The sequence below is a fragment of the Neurospora crassa genome, linkage group V (assembly GCF_000182925.2).
Source record: "Neurospora crassa OR74A linkage group V, whole genome shotgun sequence".
Classification (NCBI taxonomy): domain Eukaryota; kingdom Fungi; phylum Ascomycota; class Sordariomycetes; order Sordariales; family Sordariaceae; genus Neurospora; species Neurospora crassa.
In genome coordinates, this window is record NC_026505.1 from 4,455,319 (window position 1) to 4,476,977 (window position 21,659).

At 31.1% G+C, this 21,659-nt stretch overlaps 2 protein-coding genes across 2 annotated transcripts; one reads left to right on the top strand and one right to left on the bottom strand.

Annotated features, from left to right (window-relative positions):
* The first annotated feature begins 17,293 nt into the window (after nucleotides 1-17,293).
* NCU09527 (hypothetical protein) lies at nucleotides 17,294-19,879 on the top strand. The gene is made up of 3 exons (XM_952959.2): nucleotides 17,294-18,273; nucleotides 18,336-18,556; nucleotides 18,629-19,879. The coding sequence occupies exons 1-3, from the start codon at nucleotides 18,106-18,108 to the stop codon at nucleotides 19,356-19,358; spliced, it is 1,119 nt and encodes a 372-aa protein (XP_958052.1). The 5' UTR covers nucleotides 17,294-18,105; the 3' UTR covers nucleotides 19,359-19,879.
* NCU09528 (nucleolar protein 16) lies at nucleotides 19,707-21,401 on the bottom strand. The gene is made up of 2 exons (XM_952960.2): nucleotides 21,117-21,401; nucleotides 19,707-21,035 (listed from the first exon to the last, which is right to left on the bottom strand). Exons 1-2 carry the CDS (start codon nucleotides 21,230-21,232, stop codon nucleotides 20,453-20,455), a joined length of 699 nt encoding a protein of 232 aa, XP_958053.1. The 5' UTR covers nucleotides 21,233-21,401; the 3' UTR covers nucleotides 19,707-20,452.
* Between the last annotated feature and the right edge of the window lie 258 nt (nucleotides 21,402-21,659).

Here is a 21,659-nt window from a genome sequence, read left to right on the forward strand (position 1 = left end):
TCTATATTAAGACTTAAGACGTCCGAGAATCTACCCGAAAAAGTCACTAATAGGGGCATCTATATATATACGTAAAACTTATTACTAGTCCGAAAAATCGAATATATTATTAATAAATACCCTTCGCTATAGGAAGAAGGGGGCGTTATCTTAATAAAAGAAGACAATATAATACGTATACTATTAGTAGAAGGGTAATAAAACCAACGCATTCGAATTCAATCTTACCTTTTAAATAAGAAGGACCGAAAGGTATTGGACTAAATATTCGGCTTATTATATAAGTAAAGAAAGATAAATTAGGTTAATTAGATTACCCTTTTTATCTACCTAGTATTTATAGTCTAGAGAATAGTTAAAGGATAGTAAAAAGGCTGCGTTATAATAGACCTCCAAATATTTAATAAAATTATAGTTCCGGACAATTACCTATTGCCCCTCTAATCCAAAGTTATTACTTTATTTAGAAGTAAAAGGTATATTACTATTATTAACGCTACGGCCTTCTTCTACTAATTTAGCGTATAGCTATAATACTAAAATAAATTTACTTTAATTAACCTATATAAATTAGAATAATTAAACATCGCCTTAATAGGCTACTAAAACTCACTAGTATATATATAGAGATTTATAAATTAACTACTTACAGCCTTCTCTACTTTCTATTACACATTTATCAACAATATTATTATTTTCTTTAATATAATAAAAGACCATTTACAATACTTAAAGTAAATATTTAATTTCTTTACTTCTAAAAATATCGCTTTATCCCCGAAGAAATCGTTTATTGCCTACCCCAATATAGAATTACTTAATTTTAAAATAGATATATTAAAATTATTAATAATTAACGAAAAAATAGTAGTTTTTCAGAACCTAGAATTTCTAAATACCTTAAAGTCGCTAAAGCAATATATAAACGTATTAAAATTTATTCGCTACTTTATTCTATACTATACTAGCCTTATTGAACCCTTATAAGTAAAAAAGGTTATATTATTAACCGAAGGTTACAAATCGGGAACAATAATTATAAGTAACTTAACTAAACAAATTAACTATTATATAAAGACTACTTTCGTACCTTCTAATATTAAAAAATAATTATTTAAAGCCGTATAAAAAGCTATCTACAAGGATATAAAACTATATTATTTAGACCTAGATAAATAAACTTTCCTACAAATTAATAATTTATTAGAGAAGGAATATAAGGTTATATTATACTATTTAAAAGATAGATATATATAAATATTAGAAACTATAATTCTAACGAATTAAATCCTCCCTATAATATTCCTTAATAAAATTCTAAATAGAACCGAGATAAAATATAGGCCTTCTAAAATAGAAGTCGCTTACTTAATTTAAGTAATTAAGCGACTACGTATATTAATTTACTTATACAACTAGCCCGTTATCGTACTTACAAATTATATTACTACTAAAGGTATTTGCGAATAGACTATTTTCGATATATCGTCTACGGATAGAGGAAATTATCGGCTAATTAACGCTTCTATATATTTTTTATAATACAACCTTTAAGTATACTATATTACTAGAAAATTTAATTTCGTACCGGATACCTTAAGCCGATTACTATCTAAAGAAGATAAAGGAGGCCGTTTAAACGAAACGCCCGTCTTAGATAATATTTGGTTTATAAAGGAAGAAGCCTATTTTGTAAAAACCGAGGCGTAAATGGACGCGAGTACTAAGGTATAATTCTAAGAGGCCTATAATAAAGATACTAAATTCGGCGCTATTATAATAGAATTGAAAGGCTACGTAAGTACTACTAAGGTTAATAGTATTATTTCCTATACCGGCTACCTTTTTAAGATTATAGATAAATTAATATATAATATTAATCCAACCGATAAAAAGAAGCGACTATATATTTTTAAAAATATAATTTATATAATACTAAATATTGTGTATAATGAGAAGTATTACTTCGGTAGAGACTATATAATCTATAACCTTAAAGACTATATAATAATTAAAAAGATTTATAAGATTAAAAAATACTTCAAATATTATCTAGTATACCAATTCAACTACACCGATAGGGAGGCAACTATTGGTAATTATTAACTAATTAATCTGGAATATATATTACTTATAAGAACTATCGCTATAAATTTTATTACGGACTTACCCAAAGTATTAATATCCGGTACCCCTTAGTATTTATTTAATTATAATTTCTTTAATACTTTAATACTAGTCTTCTACTATTTATTTAAGAGATTTAAATTAATACTAGGATATTCTACTTATATTACTAAGGATTAAGGAAGAATATTAGCGAAGGATTTACTATTAAACAATTAGGGCTTCCCCTAAGGGATTATCTCGGATTGGGACCGGAAATTTACCTCCTAACTCTAAAAAGGAATATAAACTATTATAGGAACGAAACTATTAATAATAATTACTTATTACCCTTAAAACAATAGTATAGCCGAATAATGTAATTAAGACGTTAAGATCGCTATTTATTTCTATTATTTTATATACCCTAAGTCTAACTAAGTAAAAATCCTATTAAGCCTTTAATAAAATATAAATAGTGCGTACTTAAACCCGATTAAATCGTCCCCTTACAAACAACTCTTTAACTTTAAACCGTTCGGTCTATTAAATTTAATCGCTAATAAAAATACGCCCGATATAGTTTAGAGCTACCCCGCTTTACAAAACGGCTTAAAAGAAGATACGTAATTAATTATAGTTTTCGTAGTAATTAAGGTAAAGAAGAAATATAATAATTATTATTAATAACGCACTTTCAATATAAGCGATTAAATATTCCTTAAATTATATAAAGGATATTATTTACTAGAACGACCTTCCCGAAAGTTTTCTCAATAGCGCGTAGGACTATTTACAATTATTAAACGAATCGGCGAATTAATATACTAACTAAATTTACCTCCCGAAATAATAATCCATCCAATTATTTCTATAACCTACCTAAAGCTGGTTCCCTAAGGTACAAACCCTTTTAATAGAACCCAACCGCTACTAGGTCCCGTTAAGAATAATTAGAAGGATTCTAATAATAAGGATAATAAGGAATACAAAATAAATATAATCCTAAATTACGCAGAGGATAAGAAGTATAGAGGATGGAAATATCTAGTAAAATGGACTAGTTACGGTCATTATCGAAATAAGTGGCTTTCTAAGAAGGAAATGGGCAATGCTTAAGAATTAGTGTCGGAATACTAAGAACGCTTAGACGGTCTACAAAAGAGCAAGGCTAAAAAAGGAAGGAAGGTTTATTTTAAGGAATAAAACGAGGCCCCGACCTATAGTAGGAACTTAAGGCCAAGAAGGAAGTGAGGGTATTTATATATATAAATTAAGTATATTACTAAGGATAGTAGTAGTTCGTTTTTATAGCCGGCATTTAATACCGGAACGGTATCGCTGGCGTTATTACATGTTAGGTCACCTGACTAGATGACGCAGTCCAGTCGGTCGGGTTTATTTAATTAAATAAACCGCTCCCACGGGAGCCTACCTACTTATGTGGGTCCTATAAATTAGATAAGGCTTGCGTGCATCCTTAAAGTCAATCGACCGTACGCAAGCTCCCTGCTCTGGATTCTTTTCCAGAGCATCATCTTAGACATATTCAATCAGACACATATTATTATCACAACGTTCAAATACCCTCTCAACGGTATTAGATGCCCTTTAATAGATTATATCGGAAAATAGGTATTATTAACTTAAATTTAACTTAATTTAAACACGGAGTAATAGGGGTAATTGTATATATTCTATATATATTAGGTCTATACTATTAATTCCGTTCTTACAAAATATATTTTACTAAGCCTATTCGATTTTAATTAATTATTTATATTATTAAATCTATAGGGCTAGCGCTTTAGATTAAGATTCGGCTTTACTAAGTCTATTAAAACGGAATAGGCTATATTAATAAGGATATAAGCCTCTTAATTAGTTGGATTTATATATTTGCGTAACCTATACGCCTAACTATAAAACCTTCTTTCAACTATACCCTTCTAATATAATCTTCTCTTTTACTCTCTTTATTAAATATAGTATTTCAACTATATACAATTGCTTACTATATAATATTTTAACAGACCTATTATATATATAGTTTGATAGATGCCCTTTAATAAATTGCTCTTAATAAGAATTATTATTAGCTTAAGTTTTATTTAATTTAAATATAGTAATATAATTAATCGGCTAACGGAATTATTATAAACTAATTAGCTATTTAAATACGTACGAAATGTAATACGTAATAAGGGAATTAGTATATATTCTATATATATTTTATTTATATTATTTACTCCCTTCCCTAATATTTTTTTAACTTTAATTAATTACTTATTTAATAAATTACTTTTAAAAAAAATTACTATTAGTTTAGGCCTAGCCCTAATTTAGTTTATATACAGCTTTATAGCTAATCGGCTAGCAGAATTATTATAGAATAATTAGCTAATTATATGCGCGTGGGATGTAGTATAAGGGTAGTTTTGGTAGAAGTATCCTTATGAATATATCCGTTAAAAATACGAGTATTATAATTTGTAGGATAATAAGCCGTATAGTAAATAGTGTAATTCATTTAAAATTATTAATTTATAGTATTTATTAAGGAAATTTCCTTATAATTACAATTAATAAGTCGGTTCTACTATATATATTCTTTTCTTCGGACTATATCCTCGCAATATTTAAATACTACTTAAATTAGAATAATAATTATAAATATACGTTAAACGCTTACTTCTTCTGTTTTAATTTATAATATTAGCCTAATATATATTCTACTTATTAATTTGTTTACTATATATATTAAAAGCTGTCGGGCTACGGCGCCCGTATTATATTTATTTGTAGGATTTACGGTACTAGGTAGTAAGACTACGGGAACGGTTTTATATTACTTCTTAGAATATTTTTAATTCCGGTTTACTATTCTAATAGTATTTATACTATTCTAAAGTAATATATATAGGTCGGATATATAGCTATAGTAATAAGTAGCTAGCGCGTCGGTTAGCCTATAGAATTTAAATAAATAGTTTATCCGGTTATATTATAATAATAAATTTAAATATAATTATATCCGTATCCGGAGATACTTTATTTATTTAAATATAAAGATTACAATAGATAAGCTCTTCTTTGCCTTTATTATTTCGTTTAAAAACGCTACCAGATACAAGCCCTCGCTATTACTTCCGTATTTAAAATTGTTAAATTTAACCTATAAGGAATTAGGGAAATTAAAGATATAAAGCTCTAGAATAGAGAGACCCGAATATATAGGTAGGGATGAGGGGTTATATACTTATATTTAGGTAGGTTGTATTAATTAAGTAGTATAGGCTATATGCGAAGAATAATAGTAATATAAATATACCCTTTATTATTTATATTTAGTTTTTTATATTCTTCTTTCGAATTTTATATATATTTTATATATAAATATTTAATATTCCTACTTTATATCTACCTTAGTTATATATATATTGACCTATTCTATTTATATATATATATATTATATAAGTATATATTAGGTATTTAATTTTAATACCTTCTTCTAAATATTATTACAAATATTATTAGGGATTACAATCTAGACTATTATAATCTAACTTCCATTAATCTACTTAAAAACATAGCAACCGTCTAACGCTATCCGGAAATAATATATATCGATTAATATATTTCTCTTTCCTTCGTACGCTCCGGCACTTTATTTGTAATTTAAATCAGATTCCGAACCTCGTTGCTAGCGAGCTTTCGCTTTTTTAAAACTATTCTTTAGTTATTTATCCTACCCCCCCCTTTTATTATAGAAATATTTAAAACTTTTTAAATAATACCTTCAACTTCGTCTTTAAAGGCTTTTTTTATTTCAACCTTAACGTCTTTAAAAACTTTCTTTATTTCGGCCCTAACGTTTTCAATAACTTTCTTCGTTTTAATTCTAATAATTTTAATAACTTTCTCCCTTTCGTCCCTAAACCTTACTTTAATATTCTCTTATATCCGGATTTTAAGGAATCTAATAATATACTTAGTATTATAAGTAATATTAATTAATTCAAGGTCGGATAAGGGGGTAAGGAATATATTAGTTTTAGAATTTATAAAGGAATTAGCACTACTCGTCCCCAAAGGGAATAGGGTATTAATATTAAATATTATAAATTACGTAGACACCCCTTCCTCGGCTACGGCGGCTACAACCTTAGTTGTATTTATTTTAATATTAATTGGCGGGGTAGAAGTATTGAAGGGTATTATTATAAGGATGAATTATTACTATAATAGTATTTATAATTAATAGTATTTATATATATTTGTTATATAATACGATAGTGGGATTTTCTGGAGTATAAAGTTTAAGAAAAGCGCGATTGCGGTAAACGATTTAAATTAAATAACGAAGTAATAATATAAAGAAAAGATATAGGAATTCCTAACGTTTAATATTCCTCTTATATTTCATTTCTTTTAATTATATTATTAAATAAACTATTAGAATAGTAAATTAATATATTCTTTTCGAAGTTTATTTATATATAGGCATTATATACGCCTCATCCGACCCTATTTAAAAGTTCTTAGCCCTAATTAGGGTTATTCCCTAAAATATTTATATGCTTCAATTAACTTCCAATCGGATATATAGTAATATATATTTAATATATAAATATATTTATACTATTCAAACACCAACTCGAAATTAGCTAGCGTATCCTACAAACGGGTAAACTTATAGCATATATATTTACTTTTTTTCTTCCTTTCTACTTAATAATAGCCGATTATACTAAGGATATATAGTAATATATATTTAGTATATAAATATATTTATATTATTCAAATACCAACTCGAAATTAGCTAGCGTATCCTACAAATAAGTAAATTTATAGTATATACGTTTGCCTTTTTCCTTCTTTTCTACCTAATAACGGCCTACTTTATTAAAGGGTACTTCTCTTACTATATAATAGAAACCCAATACCTTTTCTTTTTATTCTTAAATTTATTTTATATAATACTTTTTACTCTTAACCTTCCTCCCTTCTATATACCCTTATATTACTTATTCTATCCTATAAAATTACTAATTCTTTAATTATAAATCCAAAGTAATTTTATAGTCGTAGGACTTTATATACGCTTAATTTACTCCCTATATAAACTACTCCTTCATTATCTTATTCCTCCCCTTCCTCTTCTAAATATATAACTACTAATTCTAATATTAGTAATACGCCTACCGATATTACCTTTATAGATAATTTGGACGACGATACTAATAATCTACTATTTTATATAGGGGAATAGTTAGTAGATATAGGTTTTTAGTCGGTATGTAATATATATATTTAATAAGTATTATATATATATATAATATATATTAATAGTACCCTAATTATAAATTATTAATAGTAAATTTATTATTAGTAGTAATAGTGCCTATTGTATTATAGTTACCGAGGTTAAGGACTATTAAATATTCCTAGTATATTTATGGACGTTTAAGTAAGGTATTTTAAACTTCGTATATTATATTAGTTAGTATATCCTATAAAATTAGAATAGATTTCGTAATAGTACTATAAATAAAGTAGGTATTAAAGTAGTAATAAAGAAGATTTAAAGTATAATTGCCTTCGGTCTTAGGAAAATTAATAGTAAAGCGTATTATTAAATTACGTAAATTATATTAAAGTTTCTATTATAAATTATATCTATATTATTGAATTGTCCTAGTCTAATATATATTATTTATATACTAACTTCAACTATAGTAACAACGGGCAGTATAATAAAATCTAGAAAACAAATAATAATTATAGCGGTATAAATATATACGTAAACCTTAATCCAGTATTAACGACCTAGAACCGGTCTTTTAATTACCTAAAGATAGCTAATATTGGACGGTTTCTTTTATATTTATAGCCCGTCTCGTTACAGGTTTATATAAATAATTTACAAAGGTATTTACGTACTATAATAGAGGCGTACTATACTACGTTTATAGAAAGATAGAATAGCCGCCCTAATTTTAATTGTAATAGATATTTTAATTTGGAATAATAAGAGATTTACTATAGAGAATAGCTGTAAGTCTTTTTTTATTATAAGTACCTAGTAAATATATTAATAATCTATATATATATGTACTATATATTAACTCTAGTACTATTTTTAGTATATAGGCTGCCCAAAACGGTCTATAAATATAGAATAGTATTATACGGCTAATATTAACCCTAATTCTTAAAGATTGGATATTTATTATTTACGGTCGATTTACGAAAGAGGTACGATACCTACACTAGTAATATATCGGTAGGTCGATTATATTAAGTAGAATCGGAGGCTATATAGTAAATTTAGACTTATTTATATATATATTTATAAGTAAAATATATATTTATACTTCTATTATTAGGGGGCCTATATAATACTTCGATATTGCCTAAGTATTAATATTTTATTTATAAAGTAAAATATAATATATATATCCCGTAAAATATTGGTCGGTACCCTTTCTTCCTTATTATTAGGCGAGGGTAGTATTTATACTACCCTCCTCCTCTATTTAGGACTATAGAAAATATAGCGGATGATATTTAAGGTACTATTTAGGAATTTTAGAATATAAATACGCTAACCCCTAATAAAACGCCTTATATTATATTTTTATATATTAATTATATACTAATTATAATCCCTTCCTAAAGCGCTTTATTATATACCTAAACTTCTAAAAACTCGTTGCTAAGTAGAGGTTAATTAATTAGTAAGTAGGATTACGATCTTAATTCCAAATATAAAATAAAATCAAAATACTTATTTAATACGAACGAATATTATAATATCCATTTAATTATTATTTTATTAATAAGTATTTAATTATATATATATCCTACTTATATTAGTTAACCCCTTTAGTTCGATAAAATATTAATTAAATTTTAAGTATAGAGTAGGAGTATAGGATAGACTTCTATTTTAAAAAGAAGGAAGAATAGTTTATTTATAAAATCGTCCAGGTACTTACAATAATAATTAATAACCTAGACGATTTTATAATCATTTATTATTTATAGGAATAGGCTAATTGCTTCTATAATTAAAGTTTCTTAGAGATTAATTTATCTTTTAAAATAGTAAAGGAATTAATTAACTTCTTTTCTATTATTAGGTAGATAGAGGATAAGGAATATAAGTAAATTAATCTACTTGTATATATTTAATATATATAGAGGTATTAATATATTTATACTTAGGTATTAAATTTTATATATATATATTTACTACGATAGATTCTATTTAGGGGTATAAATTACTATTTAAGATAATATTCAATATATTTATAGAAGTTACTAGCCGAATAATAGAGTGGTATTATATTTATATAACCCTATGTATAATTTAATATATCCTCGCTAATATAGATTCTAAGTAAGCTATAAATATATTTGAATTATTTATATTCTTCTTTTAATAGTATTAATACTAATATAAGTAGGCCTTAGTTAATACCTCTAAGAAGAATTTGCCGATATTTACAATTTTAATTAGTAGGAGTATTTATAATATATTTTTATCTTCTGTAAGGTGTATGTTAATAGGAACTTTCGTAAGAAGTACCCTAAGTTAAATAATATAATATACGAAATCTATATTATATAGGATATATTGAATAAATCGGAGTACTAGGTTCGGATTAACTATATATATATAGTATATTTAGAGTTAGTATCTTGGTTTAAGAATAAATAAAATTGCCCTTAGATAGTTTCGGGTTTCTATAAAGTAGAATTGAAGGTTAAAAAATTGTATTAGAATTAGACTTTATTAAATATTAATATAATAGAATCTTCCTACTTTGAGGAGAATAATATTATTAATAGAAACCTAACTCTATTTTACGCTATACTAGGGTAAAGATACTCTTTTCTAACTTTCGTTAAAATATATTAAATTACCTTTTTATATACTTAGGCTTCATTAATATATATTCTTAAAATTCTAAGGGTTTAGAATTAAGTAAATTTATATAAGTAATATATATACGTCGCCCTCTTTTTAGAAGTAAAGATTAAAGGAGAGTTTTAAATTTAAAGAGTTTAAGGATTAGAAGTAATATTAGAACTATACTTAACAAAAAAGGCCCTAGTATAACCCTAAAAATTTATTTTCCCTAAGGATTATTAATATTTATAATATATTTAGTAATAATATACCGGTTATTAATATAAATAGAATGCCTATTCTCAATATAAATCCAATAATTATATATACTCTATATATATCTAATAGCGCGCCGGTTAAATTTAAATACTCTAATATTTTACTAAACCTTCGGAATACTAAGGAGGATAGTATCTTCGGCTTATTATATCCGTCTTCTCCAATTCTTAATATTTATAAGGTTTATACTAGTACTAGTAGGTTTTTAATTATAATACTAATATATAATTAATATATATTAAATATTTAATTATTATTTAATAAAGGAAAGAAGAGGGAGATAATTGAGTTTTTTAATTCGGGCGATAAAGGTTAGTTAATTCCGAGCCGGCTATTTAGGAAAGGTAAAGAAAGGAAGGTAGTTGAATTCCCTAATTCGGGCGATAAGGGCTAGTTAACCCTAAGCCGACTATTTAGGAAGGGAAAGGAAAAGGAGGTTCTAGAAATTAATACCGGTAACGAAGGTTAATCCTACTAAAGCCGATATTTAATTAATTAGGGGACTAGGTTCGTACTAGGGAAATAAATTAGCGGATAGGTTAATAATAAATAGCGACTAATATACGAAGTATCCCTAATTGATATAAAGAATATCCCTAATATATAATTAAATATTACTATAATATATAAGGGATATATATTTAGTACCCTACGGCCGATAATAAATATAGAAAATATTAATATTATTACGAATTATTAAAATATTATTAATAACGAAGTTCGGACTTTCCGAAGTTAAATAGATACAAAAAACCCTAGCCCGCCTACTAAACTAAAGTAGATCTTTAAAATTAAAAGGACCGGCTATACTAATATTTATCCTTTTCTACGAATTAAACTAAATAATAAAAATAAGGCTGCCGCTTTACTATATATATAATATATATCTAGTATTTTATAATTATCTACGAAAGTAAAGAGTATTATAATCGACCTTATTATAATTACTAACGACGAAGATAATAGGTAAGATAGTACTATTAAGAATAATAGAACTCCTCTAAATATATAATTTAATTCTTATATAATAAAGATCGAAGATATAGAATCCGTACCTTCCGATTATAAATTAGCGCTAAGTAAGCGGAAAGCTACTCTTTTTCTAAGTCTAAACTATAATTTAAATTGCAGTTCTATACTTATATTTAAAATTAATATATTAAGAATATATAATTATTTAATTATTATTTTAAATTACAAGGATTTAAATAAAGAGGCTAAGGGTTCTCTCGATATTACTATCCGGGCTAACTATAATTATTTTATAGAATACCCTAATATTACGTTTAATTACAATTTATTTAAGGACTTCTATAAAATAAGGTTTAAGATTGTAGTTAATTGGATATTATTTAATTTTGTAATTATTAATAATAAGTATTTATTTAAGAATAATTTTCGTTCTAACGAATTTAGCGAGAATTAATATAATTTATACTATAAGAGTTAAGAATTTGTATTAAAATAGTATTAAAAGTACTAGGTAAATATATAGGATAAGTATTAAGATTAGAAGCGTTAGAAATAGGGGCGTACTATAGCAGACCTAAATATACTAAGAGAATAAATACTTTTATATATAAATTATATATATAAAGAAAGTACTATATTAGGTTTAAATTTATAAGTTCGGTAAACGGAAGTAGTAGTAGTATACGATAGTTTAAAAGTATTAGGCTCTAATTTAATAAGTGGTTTTTCCCAGCGTTTTAATATAAATTCGTTCCTATTATTATTTAGGAAACTTTATAATCCGGAGAGTGGATTGAATTTCTTAAGGATAGAAGAATTTGAAGCGCTATAAAATAAGCTAAAATAATAGAATTAGGGTTAATAATTCTATTTATCCTATATATATATATTTAATAATTATAATTAGTAAATTATTATATATATTTTATAAATTAAAATTAATTTACAAATTTACTTCGGAATACTTAGTAATTTTTATATTATCCGCTATAGAAAAAGTTGCCCAATATATACTAATATACTCTTATATATTATTTATATATAATAAGCTTTAAGTATTAGTACGCTTTTTCTTAAGGGTAGATAAATAAAGGGCCTATATTATAATTATTAATATTACCTTTATAGATGATAGGGGAAGGAAGAATAAATAGGACTTACCTAAATTAGAGTTAATTCTTAGAATTTAGTTAAATCCGCCTCCTAATATTTTAATTAGCCTAAATATTAATATATTTGTAAGATAGGCATCTTTTATTGTAGGGGGCGCCGTTTTAGGTTTGTTTAACGTTATTATTTCCTTCTTAATAATAGGGAATAGTAGAATAGTATTATCGGCTAATAATTCTTTAAACGAAGCTTAGTACTATTAATATATATTCGGAATATAGTAAATAGAGTATTATATATACAATAGAATTTAGTTCCCTAAGCGCTTATAAATTCTAAAGACTTATAGCTATATAGTATTAAATTTAATTAGTTATATAATAAAAATAATTATTATATAATAATTGTATATTTATACAATCTCTTTTAATTATTCTATATAGAATTAGAGTTTAGAATTATTATTAATATAATTATATAATATTAGTAGTTTCCTTGTTATATATGAGTTATATATGTGGCTATTCTAGTATTTATTTAGGTTCGGTTAAGAACCGGGCGTACTTCTAGCTACGAAATAATATTTAGCGTTTTAATATATTGTAGTGCTTTTAATATTTAAACCTTATTCCTAAATTAGATATATAAATTTACGCTTCCCTAGCGCTACGTTCGAAGGTGTACGGCTTAATCTAAGTACGAATACGGTTGAGAATTACTACGTTTGAGTAAGTATAAATTAATTATTTAGTAAATTAAAAATAGGTAGGTTTACCTACCCTAGTATAACTATTACGAAAATATTTACAAAACTATATAATACCTGTTAATATATATTCTATATATGATTGGTAATATAGGTATCGAATATACTTCCCGCTGGCTAGAAGCTATATAATTATATATATAAGTTATATCCTCGCTAATAAAGTAACTAAATTTATAAAGTTAGTAACCGTACTTATATATTTGTTTATTTTGTAAATATATTTATACGAGGTTGTTTATTGTAGAGATTTAAATGGCCGGGTTGGGGGGGTGTATATTGTTTGATATAGTAATTATTGAGATTAGGGTTATTAATTAACTTAATTAATATTTCAAATTAAATTGATATATATCTTATATACAATATATATCGGATATTAATAGTTTCGAGTAGGGATACTAATTTCCTTCTCCGTTCGTTGCCTTTGAAATTTAAATATTAACTATAAATTAAAAAACCTAAATAATTTAATATAAGATTTATTAGGAGGTACCTATCTAGTATTATTGTAGGGGATTGGGTTTATATAGGTATAAGTATATATTAGAATGTAATACCGAGCTTTATATTAAATATATATATTATAAAAATATTCCTATTCGCCCGGGTTCTCCTCGGTAAGGACTATTATATTTAGGCCGAGGAATACTTCGAAGCTACGTTAATTTGGGTTTAATTAAAGGTAATTTATAGCGTACGGTTATTTAATATTTATTATTAAATAATTTTAATTATTAAAAAGAGTTATTAAGTTTAAATATACCTTAGATATATATATTTATATATAAATATTATATTTATAAGACGAGAGAGTGTTAAGATATAAATCGAGTTAAATATTTTAATAAAGTGTATATATAAATAATAATACCCCGAGGCTCTAAATAGATAGATTGTTATAAGTTAAGATGAAGTATGTAGTTTGATGTTGATAAAGTAAAATTAAATTAATTAAATAGAATAATAAGTAGGTGATTTGAAAGTTTAAACGAAGTTGGATAGTAAATAGCCTAAAATATTATACTCCTTCTCGTATAAAAGTAAATTTATTTCTCTCCTTCTCCTTCCCTTTTATTTTATTAAAGTACTAAACTCCAGTTAATTTAATATATAAGACTTATATATTAATCCTTTTACTCCTACGTCTTATATTTATTAATAGCTATATATAAAGTACTACTATTTTAGTTTTATATTATATTCAATATAAAAGTAGCTTAAGCGAAGTATAATATAACCTTCAAATATATCTTTCCCTCGCTTCGTATTATTACCCCTACTTTATATTATTAATATTTACTTCTATTATTTTATACCTCGTAACTTAATAATATAGAATTATAGTATTGCGGTAAGTGCGATTCTGATTATTATTGAGAATAATTGGATATATTACGTATATATTAATTTAAATATATTAAAGTAGTCGCTATAGATTTAGAATTGGTATAGGCAAGTGGGCTGGATAAAGTTAAGATCCTAGCTAAAATAACCTTCGATATAAATAACCCTAATTTAGAATATAGGTATTTCTACAGTCTAATACTATTTAATCGTATAATTACTTTATTAAAGTATAATATTAGGATGTAAATTATAATTCTTTTCTTTTTATAACCCTATTTAAATATACTAATTTAAATTGCTAATTATAAGGTGGATATTGTAAATAGTTTATAATGTAGCTATATTTTTATAATTTTATAATTATATATTAGATATTTTAATTCAAAGTATTCTTCCGATATTAATATCGACTCTATTGTAGGCAATCTATTGCGTATAGAAATAAAGGTTGCGAGAAGGTAATTAATTAACTTTTTATTTAATATATATATATAAAATTCACTTTATTCTATATTTAGTGCGCTTATTTAATATGTCCTATCCCGACGGTGGCGTTTCGCTTGCTTTTTAAGTATTTTAAAAGATAAAGTAAGATTATTTAACGCTATTACCGAAGTTTATAAATACGTATTGTAAGTATGCTTAAATAGGTTTTAATTTAATAAATTATTTAATATAATTATTTAAGGTTACTAATAATATATTTACGGATAAATATAGTAATTATTTCTACTATTTAGTATATTATTATATAAATTCTATTTATATACACTATATATACTAATAATATATAGTTTAATAGACAATACCCTTATAGTAATAATAAATTAAAATATATTATAGAAGGAACCCCCTTACTTATATATTTAGAATTTGATTGGAACTTATAAATATTCGTCGGCTATACTCCTACTCTATAATAATTAAATATAAATAACCTTCCTAATTAGTAGATATGCTCGGTAAATAATATAAATAGATTATATACCAATATATACTAATTATATATTCAGCCCAACCTCTATATAATTAAAAGAGAGATAAGGGCCGCCTTTTGCGATTTTATATTAATTATTTGCGTAGGGGATAGATTATTTAGAACGTTTAAGAAAGAGATAAATAAGGATAGGAAGGAATAGGAGGTATATTTTACGAAAGCCGAAGATAGTACTATTACTTTAATTAAGTAAATCGAAGCAAACCTTTTCAGAAGTATCCCGTATAAATAATAAAAGTACGTACTAAATAATTTACTACCCGTTATACCCCCTTCGCTATTATATACTCCTACCTCTCTTCCGAATAAAGGGGTAAATTAAATATCTTCTCCGATATATCCTAAATATATATTAACTTAATATAGGATAATAACTTTACACTTACCGTACCAAACGACTTACTACCTATCGTACCCCCTTCGTTATTACCTACTCCTACTTCTCTTCCAAATAAAAGGGTAAATTAAATATCTTCTCTTTAATATATTTTAAATATATATTAATTTAGTATAGGATAATAACCTTATACTTACTATACTAGACGCCGCTATTAATTAGAGTAATATAGTAAATTAGAACCTAGAGCCTAATAGACCTCCTATAATCTCGCCTTTAAATTCACCTACTTTATTTAATAATTTAATAGATTATATTAAGGTATTAATTACTATAGTTCCTCCTCCCAATTAATTTATAATTTTAGACTTTATAAATATTAATAAATAATTAGTAAGTTAAGTACGGTGCATCCTATTATATATATGTAGAATTTATGTTTAACTTTTTAATAGGATTATAGTAATAAATTGTTGGATATTACTAAGGATATAATAGAGTTGTTAAACTGAGAATTTAGCAGAAAAGAACCGGAACCCCTTTCCTTTTAAAAAGTAAGTTAGATTTCCTATTTTCGATTTATTTAAGTATATATATTGAATTTATACTGGTTGGTATAGGATACTACCCCTTCTATTATTCGCCCTATAAAATTAAAGCGAGCCGTAGTATAGGTAGTTAATTACTCCTCTTAATTTAGGAAGAATAAAAAGTATAAATATAATTAAATTTATAGATATAAATATCGATATTAATAAATTTCTACCGTCTAGTAGGTTTCTATCTAGGTTCTTCTTATATATATTATATATATTAATATTTATTATACCGATAGGCGATATTCTCTTTTCGGATATATATAAGTTTATATTTATAAATAGAATTCTTATATTCAATAAGTACTATAGTTTCTTATAAATTATAATAGTTTGAATTACCTTATTAAAATTAATTTAGTTTAATTTTATTACTTTATATTATAGAAGATATTAGGTTTGTTAGTAATAGTATAAGGGGGCTTATTCCTTCTACCGCTAGCTAAATAATTAATTACTTACCTACTTACTAGTATATATATACTTATTCTTCTTATTTATATAATATTCCTTAATATAGTATCGTATTACAGTTGGTTTTTTTGTTGTGACATATGAAAATTATATGTTATTGCGTTGCATAAAATATATTGGAAGAACTTAGCTAATACGCAAGTGTAATTTACTAAAATAGCAGCTATTCACAGCAGTTTACAGGTTTATCGATCTGTCTATACAAAGAAGGTACCAAAAGCGACTTGGCACGTGATCGGACCCATATTTTCTAATGCCCCTATTCACCGTCCCCGCACCGAGCGCGAACCTGAATATCAGGGCGTGGGGCCCTTGTCGACTGGAATACAATATCTCGATATCAGGTATTCATCCAGCCGCTTTTTCTTTTCTTTATCGCTGTCTGTCTGCCCTGTGTAGCGTACAACCAATATTTATATACACTATGCATAGATATATGGTCGGTCCATGATCAGTGTCCCAGAAGCTGGCCGGCAAAGGGCATTCATTGCATGTTGAATCCTGCTCCGCAGTTTTCGCGGTGGCTGGGCCAGTGCCAGAGTGGGGATGAAGGCTGCCATGGGCCCGGGTTCGGGCTGCGCCTCCGTCATCCGGGTCCAGTCCCTCCTTCAAGTGCACTGCACGACAGGCGGGCACCCTGGTCGGTGACCCACCTTCCTTCGGGGGGGTTTTGACTTGCGACAAGACAAGATTCAGACGAAGACGCCGCCGCTCTCAAACCACAACGTCTTGCACCGACAACCTTGACCATCGCCAACCTCCCTCTTACTTCCATTCGACAAGCCGAACTGATAGCTGTTTTCCAGCGTCTTACCCACCCTTCAGAATATCGGCTACTGTTGTGTTTCTGACTTGACCTGTTCCATCCGACTTCCAACAGTCTGTACTGTCGTCAACTGGAAGCACTTCGGTTTGCTCTATCACGAGGCTGTCGCACATTGGCCTGATTCCAACCCTACCCTACCCAGGGCTACGTACCTGCCGACTGTCATCCCAACTTCGAAACCCGCCTAGCAGAACCTAAGCCTAGGCGCACCGAGTCTCAAGAAGCTTATTTCGACGACCGTTGTTCCATCGAGGAACCAACCAACCCCCTCTCAGCGCCACACCGCGGTGTCGCCAGCTGAAACAAACAACCCGCCAAACTTGACAACCAGGACATATCAACACGCCCCGACTCGTCATCACAGATTGGCAACAATGGGCTGGCAAGCTTGGGAGCTCGACCCGGAGAAGATCCCTCTCTTCAAATTGATCTTCCACGTTGCCCAGATCGTTCTGGCATTTGTAGTGTGGTGTTTGGAGATTGCCGTTTTCAAAGCTGATGATGTGCCCATCAACGGCCAAAATGGCTGGACCTTCGCAGTGGTACGTCCCACTTACGTCTTTCCTATAGAGAAGAAATATAGACTGACGATGCCGAACTACAGTTCTTCATTTCGATACCGGCCTGGATCTACCTAGGCATGGCCCCGCGATTTCCTCGGACACGCAAGCTCGCGCAGCCGCATGCCATGGTCGCCGTTGACGCCACATTCGCCATCATTTGGCTTTCTGCCTTTTCCACCCAGGCTGCATTCAACACTGCTGGATCTTGCATGTCTGTATGCGGCATTAGCAAGGCCATCGTCGGTCTCGGCTTCTTTGTTTTGTATGTCCCACCGGTGCAAAGAATCCCCTCCCCTCGAGCCACTCACTAACAACAAGTCTTTCTGATATCCAGCCTCTTCTTCTGTGTCACCACGTTCCTGAGCATCTACACCCTCATGTACTACAAGTGGAACAACCGCCTCCCCGGTTATGAAAACCTGCACGCCCGCACCCAGAACATCGACCCCGACAAGGCTGCCTTTTCGCTCGCCCCGCACGACGAAGAAGCCTACGCGCCCGTCAACATGAACGACCGGGACGACGAGCACAGCCAGATTGGCGGCGGCATCGGCGGCCACTCCGACTACGACGACACCAACACGCACCTCGGCGGCCAGGTTGGCGGCGGTGGACGCTCCGACTACTCAGACCCCTACGGCGCCCCGACGGCTAGCAGCCTCTCGGTCGACCCGTACCGTGGCCACACGCCCCTGAGCAACATGACCCCCGATCCGTACCGCGGCCATACCCCTCTGAGCATGAATACGGCCCGCACGCCCGACCCATACCGCGGCGCCACGCCCTCGACCGATTTATCTGCTGATCCATACAACCGCGGCGTGACGCCGAGCTACCTGGGAAGCCAAACCAGTCGGTACGGCGCTAGCTCGGTGGCGCCGTCCGAGAACCCGTTCAGACAGGATAACCCGTTTGACAACGATAACGATTATCAATCCTCCGTCGGCGGCGGCAGCAGGTACGCGCCGCCTAGTGTGCATGATGGGGACTACGAGGATGAGCCATCGGCAAGGTTTCCCACTGCGCCCTACGGCCGAGTAGGAATCGAACGGGGGAATGTGTAAGAATGGGATTAAAAAAAACAGAAGGGTCGAGAATTCAAGTCAAGGGATATGGATGAGCTGGACTGATCGACTTTGGATCTGGAAGCGGATGCAATACCGGGTAGCTATACGCTGCAGCATGCTTAGGTCATGTACAAAGTGTCTTGGCTACCTGCTTTCTTTTTTTTTGTTATTGGGGGCTGGCTGGCACTAGACGAAACATTTTGGGCTTTTTCTTGTGTATGTATGTGTGTAGGCTTTGTTTTATGGGGTGTCGTTGGCGAGGCGTCACAGGTCCTTGTTGGTTTATCATGCATAGAAACGAGAGAGATATCTTCGTGCATCAACAATGAATCACAAAGCTCTCATATCGGCTTCATGGAATGCTTTGTATCTGTGTCATTCTTATTAAACTCTCCCATATTTGTGGAGATCTACGTAGAACATGATTCTAGGTGACAAACAAGATATGATACGATATATGTGGATGGCTCAATGGCCCTAATTCTTTTCATGTACTTTGAGAAACGCCTAAAACGCCCGTGGCCTTAATGAATAGTATGTATGCTGCACAAGAAATCCTGGTTCCCGTCCCATCATCCGTTTTGCTTTTGCTCATTACCGTTGAGCAAGGGAGCGCGAGCCGAAGTAGCTCCGTCACCTGTTTCTTTGCCAGTTCCCCATTCCACGAGAGGGTCGCCCCCTGAAGCGAAGTATGATGAGGCGACAGCGGGGAGAGTCTAACTGGCATTATACCAGTCTGAGAGAGAAAGAGAGACAAAGAGAGAAAGACAAAATCCGTTGCTCTCTTCTTTCGAGACCTGTCGAGCAGAGCCATCTCGGCTGAAGGATCAGCCGTGTTGGGTCGCTCTTTCTCCCTCCCGCCGACTCTCGTAGCCCAGCTTACAGGACGAGACTGGACATGGGTCCGGGCATTTGTCGCCAGGCTCCCTCATCTCTACCCTTATCTTCAGACCACAAACCGAGCTCACCGGTGATCCCAAGAACATCCCCTTGCAAGAAGCAGTCACATTCCAGTGATGATGAAGTTCACATCACACTCGCGCATGCAATTTGCCCCCTTCTTCCCCTCCCTCGTTTCTTCGTCCGCTTCTTTACTGCAACAAGCCAGCCTTCCTCAACCGCTTGGTAATGTCGCCCTTGGTCTGCTGCATCGGGTTTAACTTGATGTCGCGCACCATGGCAGCTACATCGTCGCCGTGCTTAGCCACTAGTCGCTGCAGCCATTCTAGCTCGCGCTCGCTCTGGTAGCGCACCGTCTTCTCCACAGGGCGCGACGCCTCCTCCTCGAGCATCCGGACCACCTCGGGCCGGCTGCTCTGGGCAATCATCTCCTGGCGGTCGTCGCTGATGCCGTGCCATTCGATATCATGGGTTGGGTTCTTGGGCTTGGGTTCCTCGGATTCGGAGTCGGACTCGATCTCGTTGAGCGGGTCGTTGAGCGGGTTGTCCGAGCGCAGGACCTTGACGATCTTGCCCGAGGCGTCACGCTCGACCTTGACCTCGCGGACCTCGAACAGGCCGCGATCGGCCGACTTGACGGCCAAAGGATCATCCTTGGTGATGCCGGCGTAGTTGGCGGCGGCGGACTTCTTGGCCATGCCGCCGGCGGCGGTGCCGAGCTTGGCGACGAGACCGAAGCGGGAGTAGTTTTGTGAGAGGGTCTCCTTCTTGTTCCTGTAGTACATCAATTTTTGCATGTCAGTACTGAATCTCCTCTCGAATATCTGGCAACAAAAAGAAGAGAAAGGTACTTACCAGGCCTTGGCAACGATGCCGCTGCCCTGGGGGTTCAAGACCTTCTTCTTGATGGTATGCGTCTGGACCTTGGCGCGAGACGAGCGCTTCTTGCGCTTCTGAAGTTCTCTGCCCATTGTTGCTGTGGTTTTCGGGAAGTAGGTACTATGTGGTGTTGCTGAAAGGACAGGAGTTCGACTGCCAAAAGATGCTGGGAAGAAGAAGGCGAAATGGGAGTAAACCAGCAAAGAACGATGACGGCGACAACAACAACGAAGGCGGAAGTTGACCAAAATTTCGGGGGAAACCACCCCAGAGAACTCGATTGAACTGGAACTGCAATGGCTCCTGTCCGATAAGAGAATTATAGTGGGGCTGTTGTCCCTTATCGACCTTACAGGTTGTTCGTTACTTGGCAAGCTTGGGTACGTTCCCTCAGTCCAGTCGCCAGCTGGCAAGAGGGCCGTAATAAAGATACAGTCCCTACTGCGTAAGTGTGTACCTAGGTAGTGTAAGTGGTGTATTGTATGTAAGCACGTACATAAATACCGCTTCCTCAGGTTC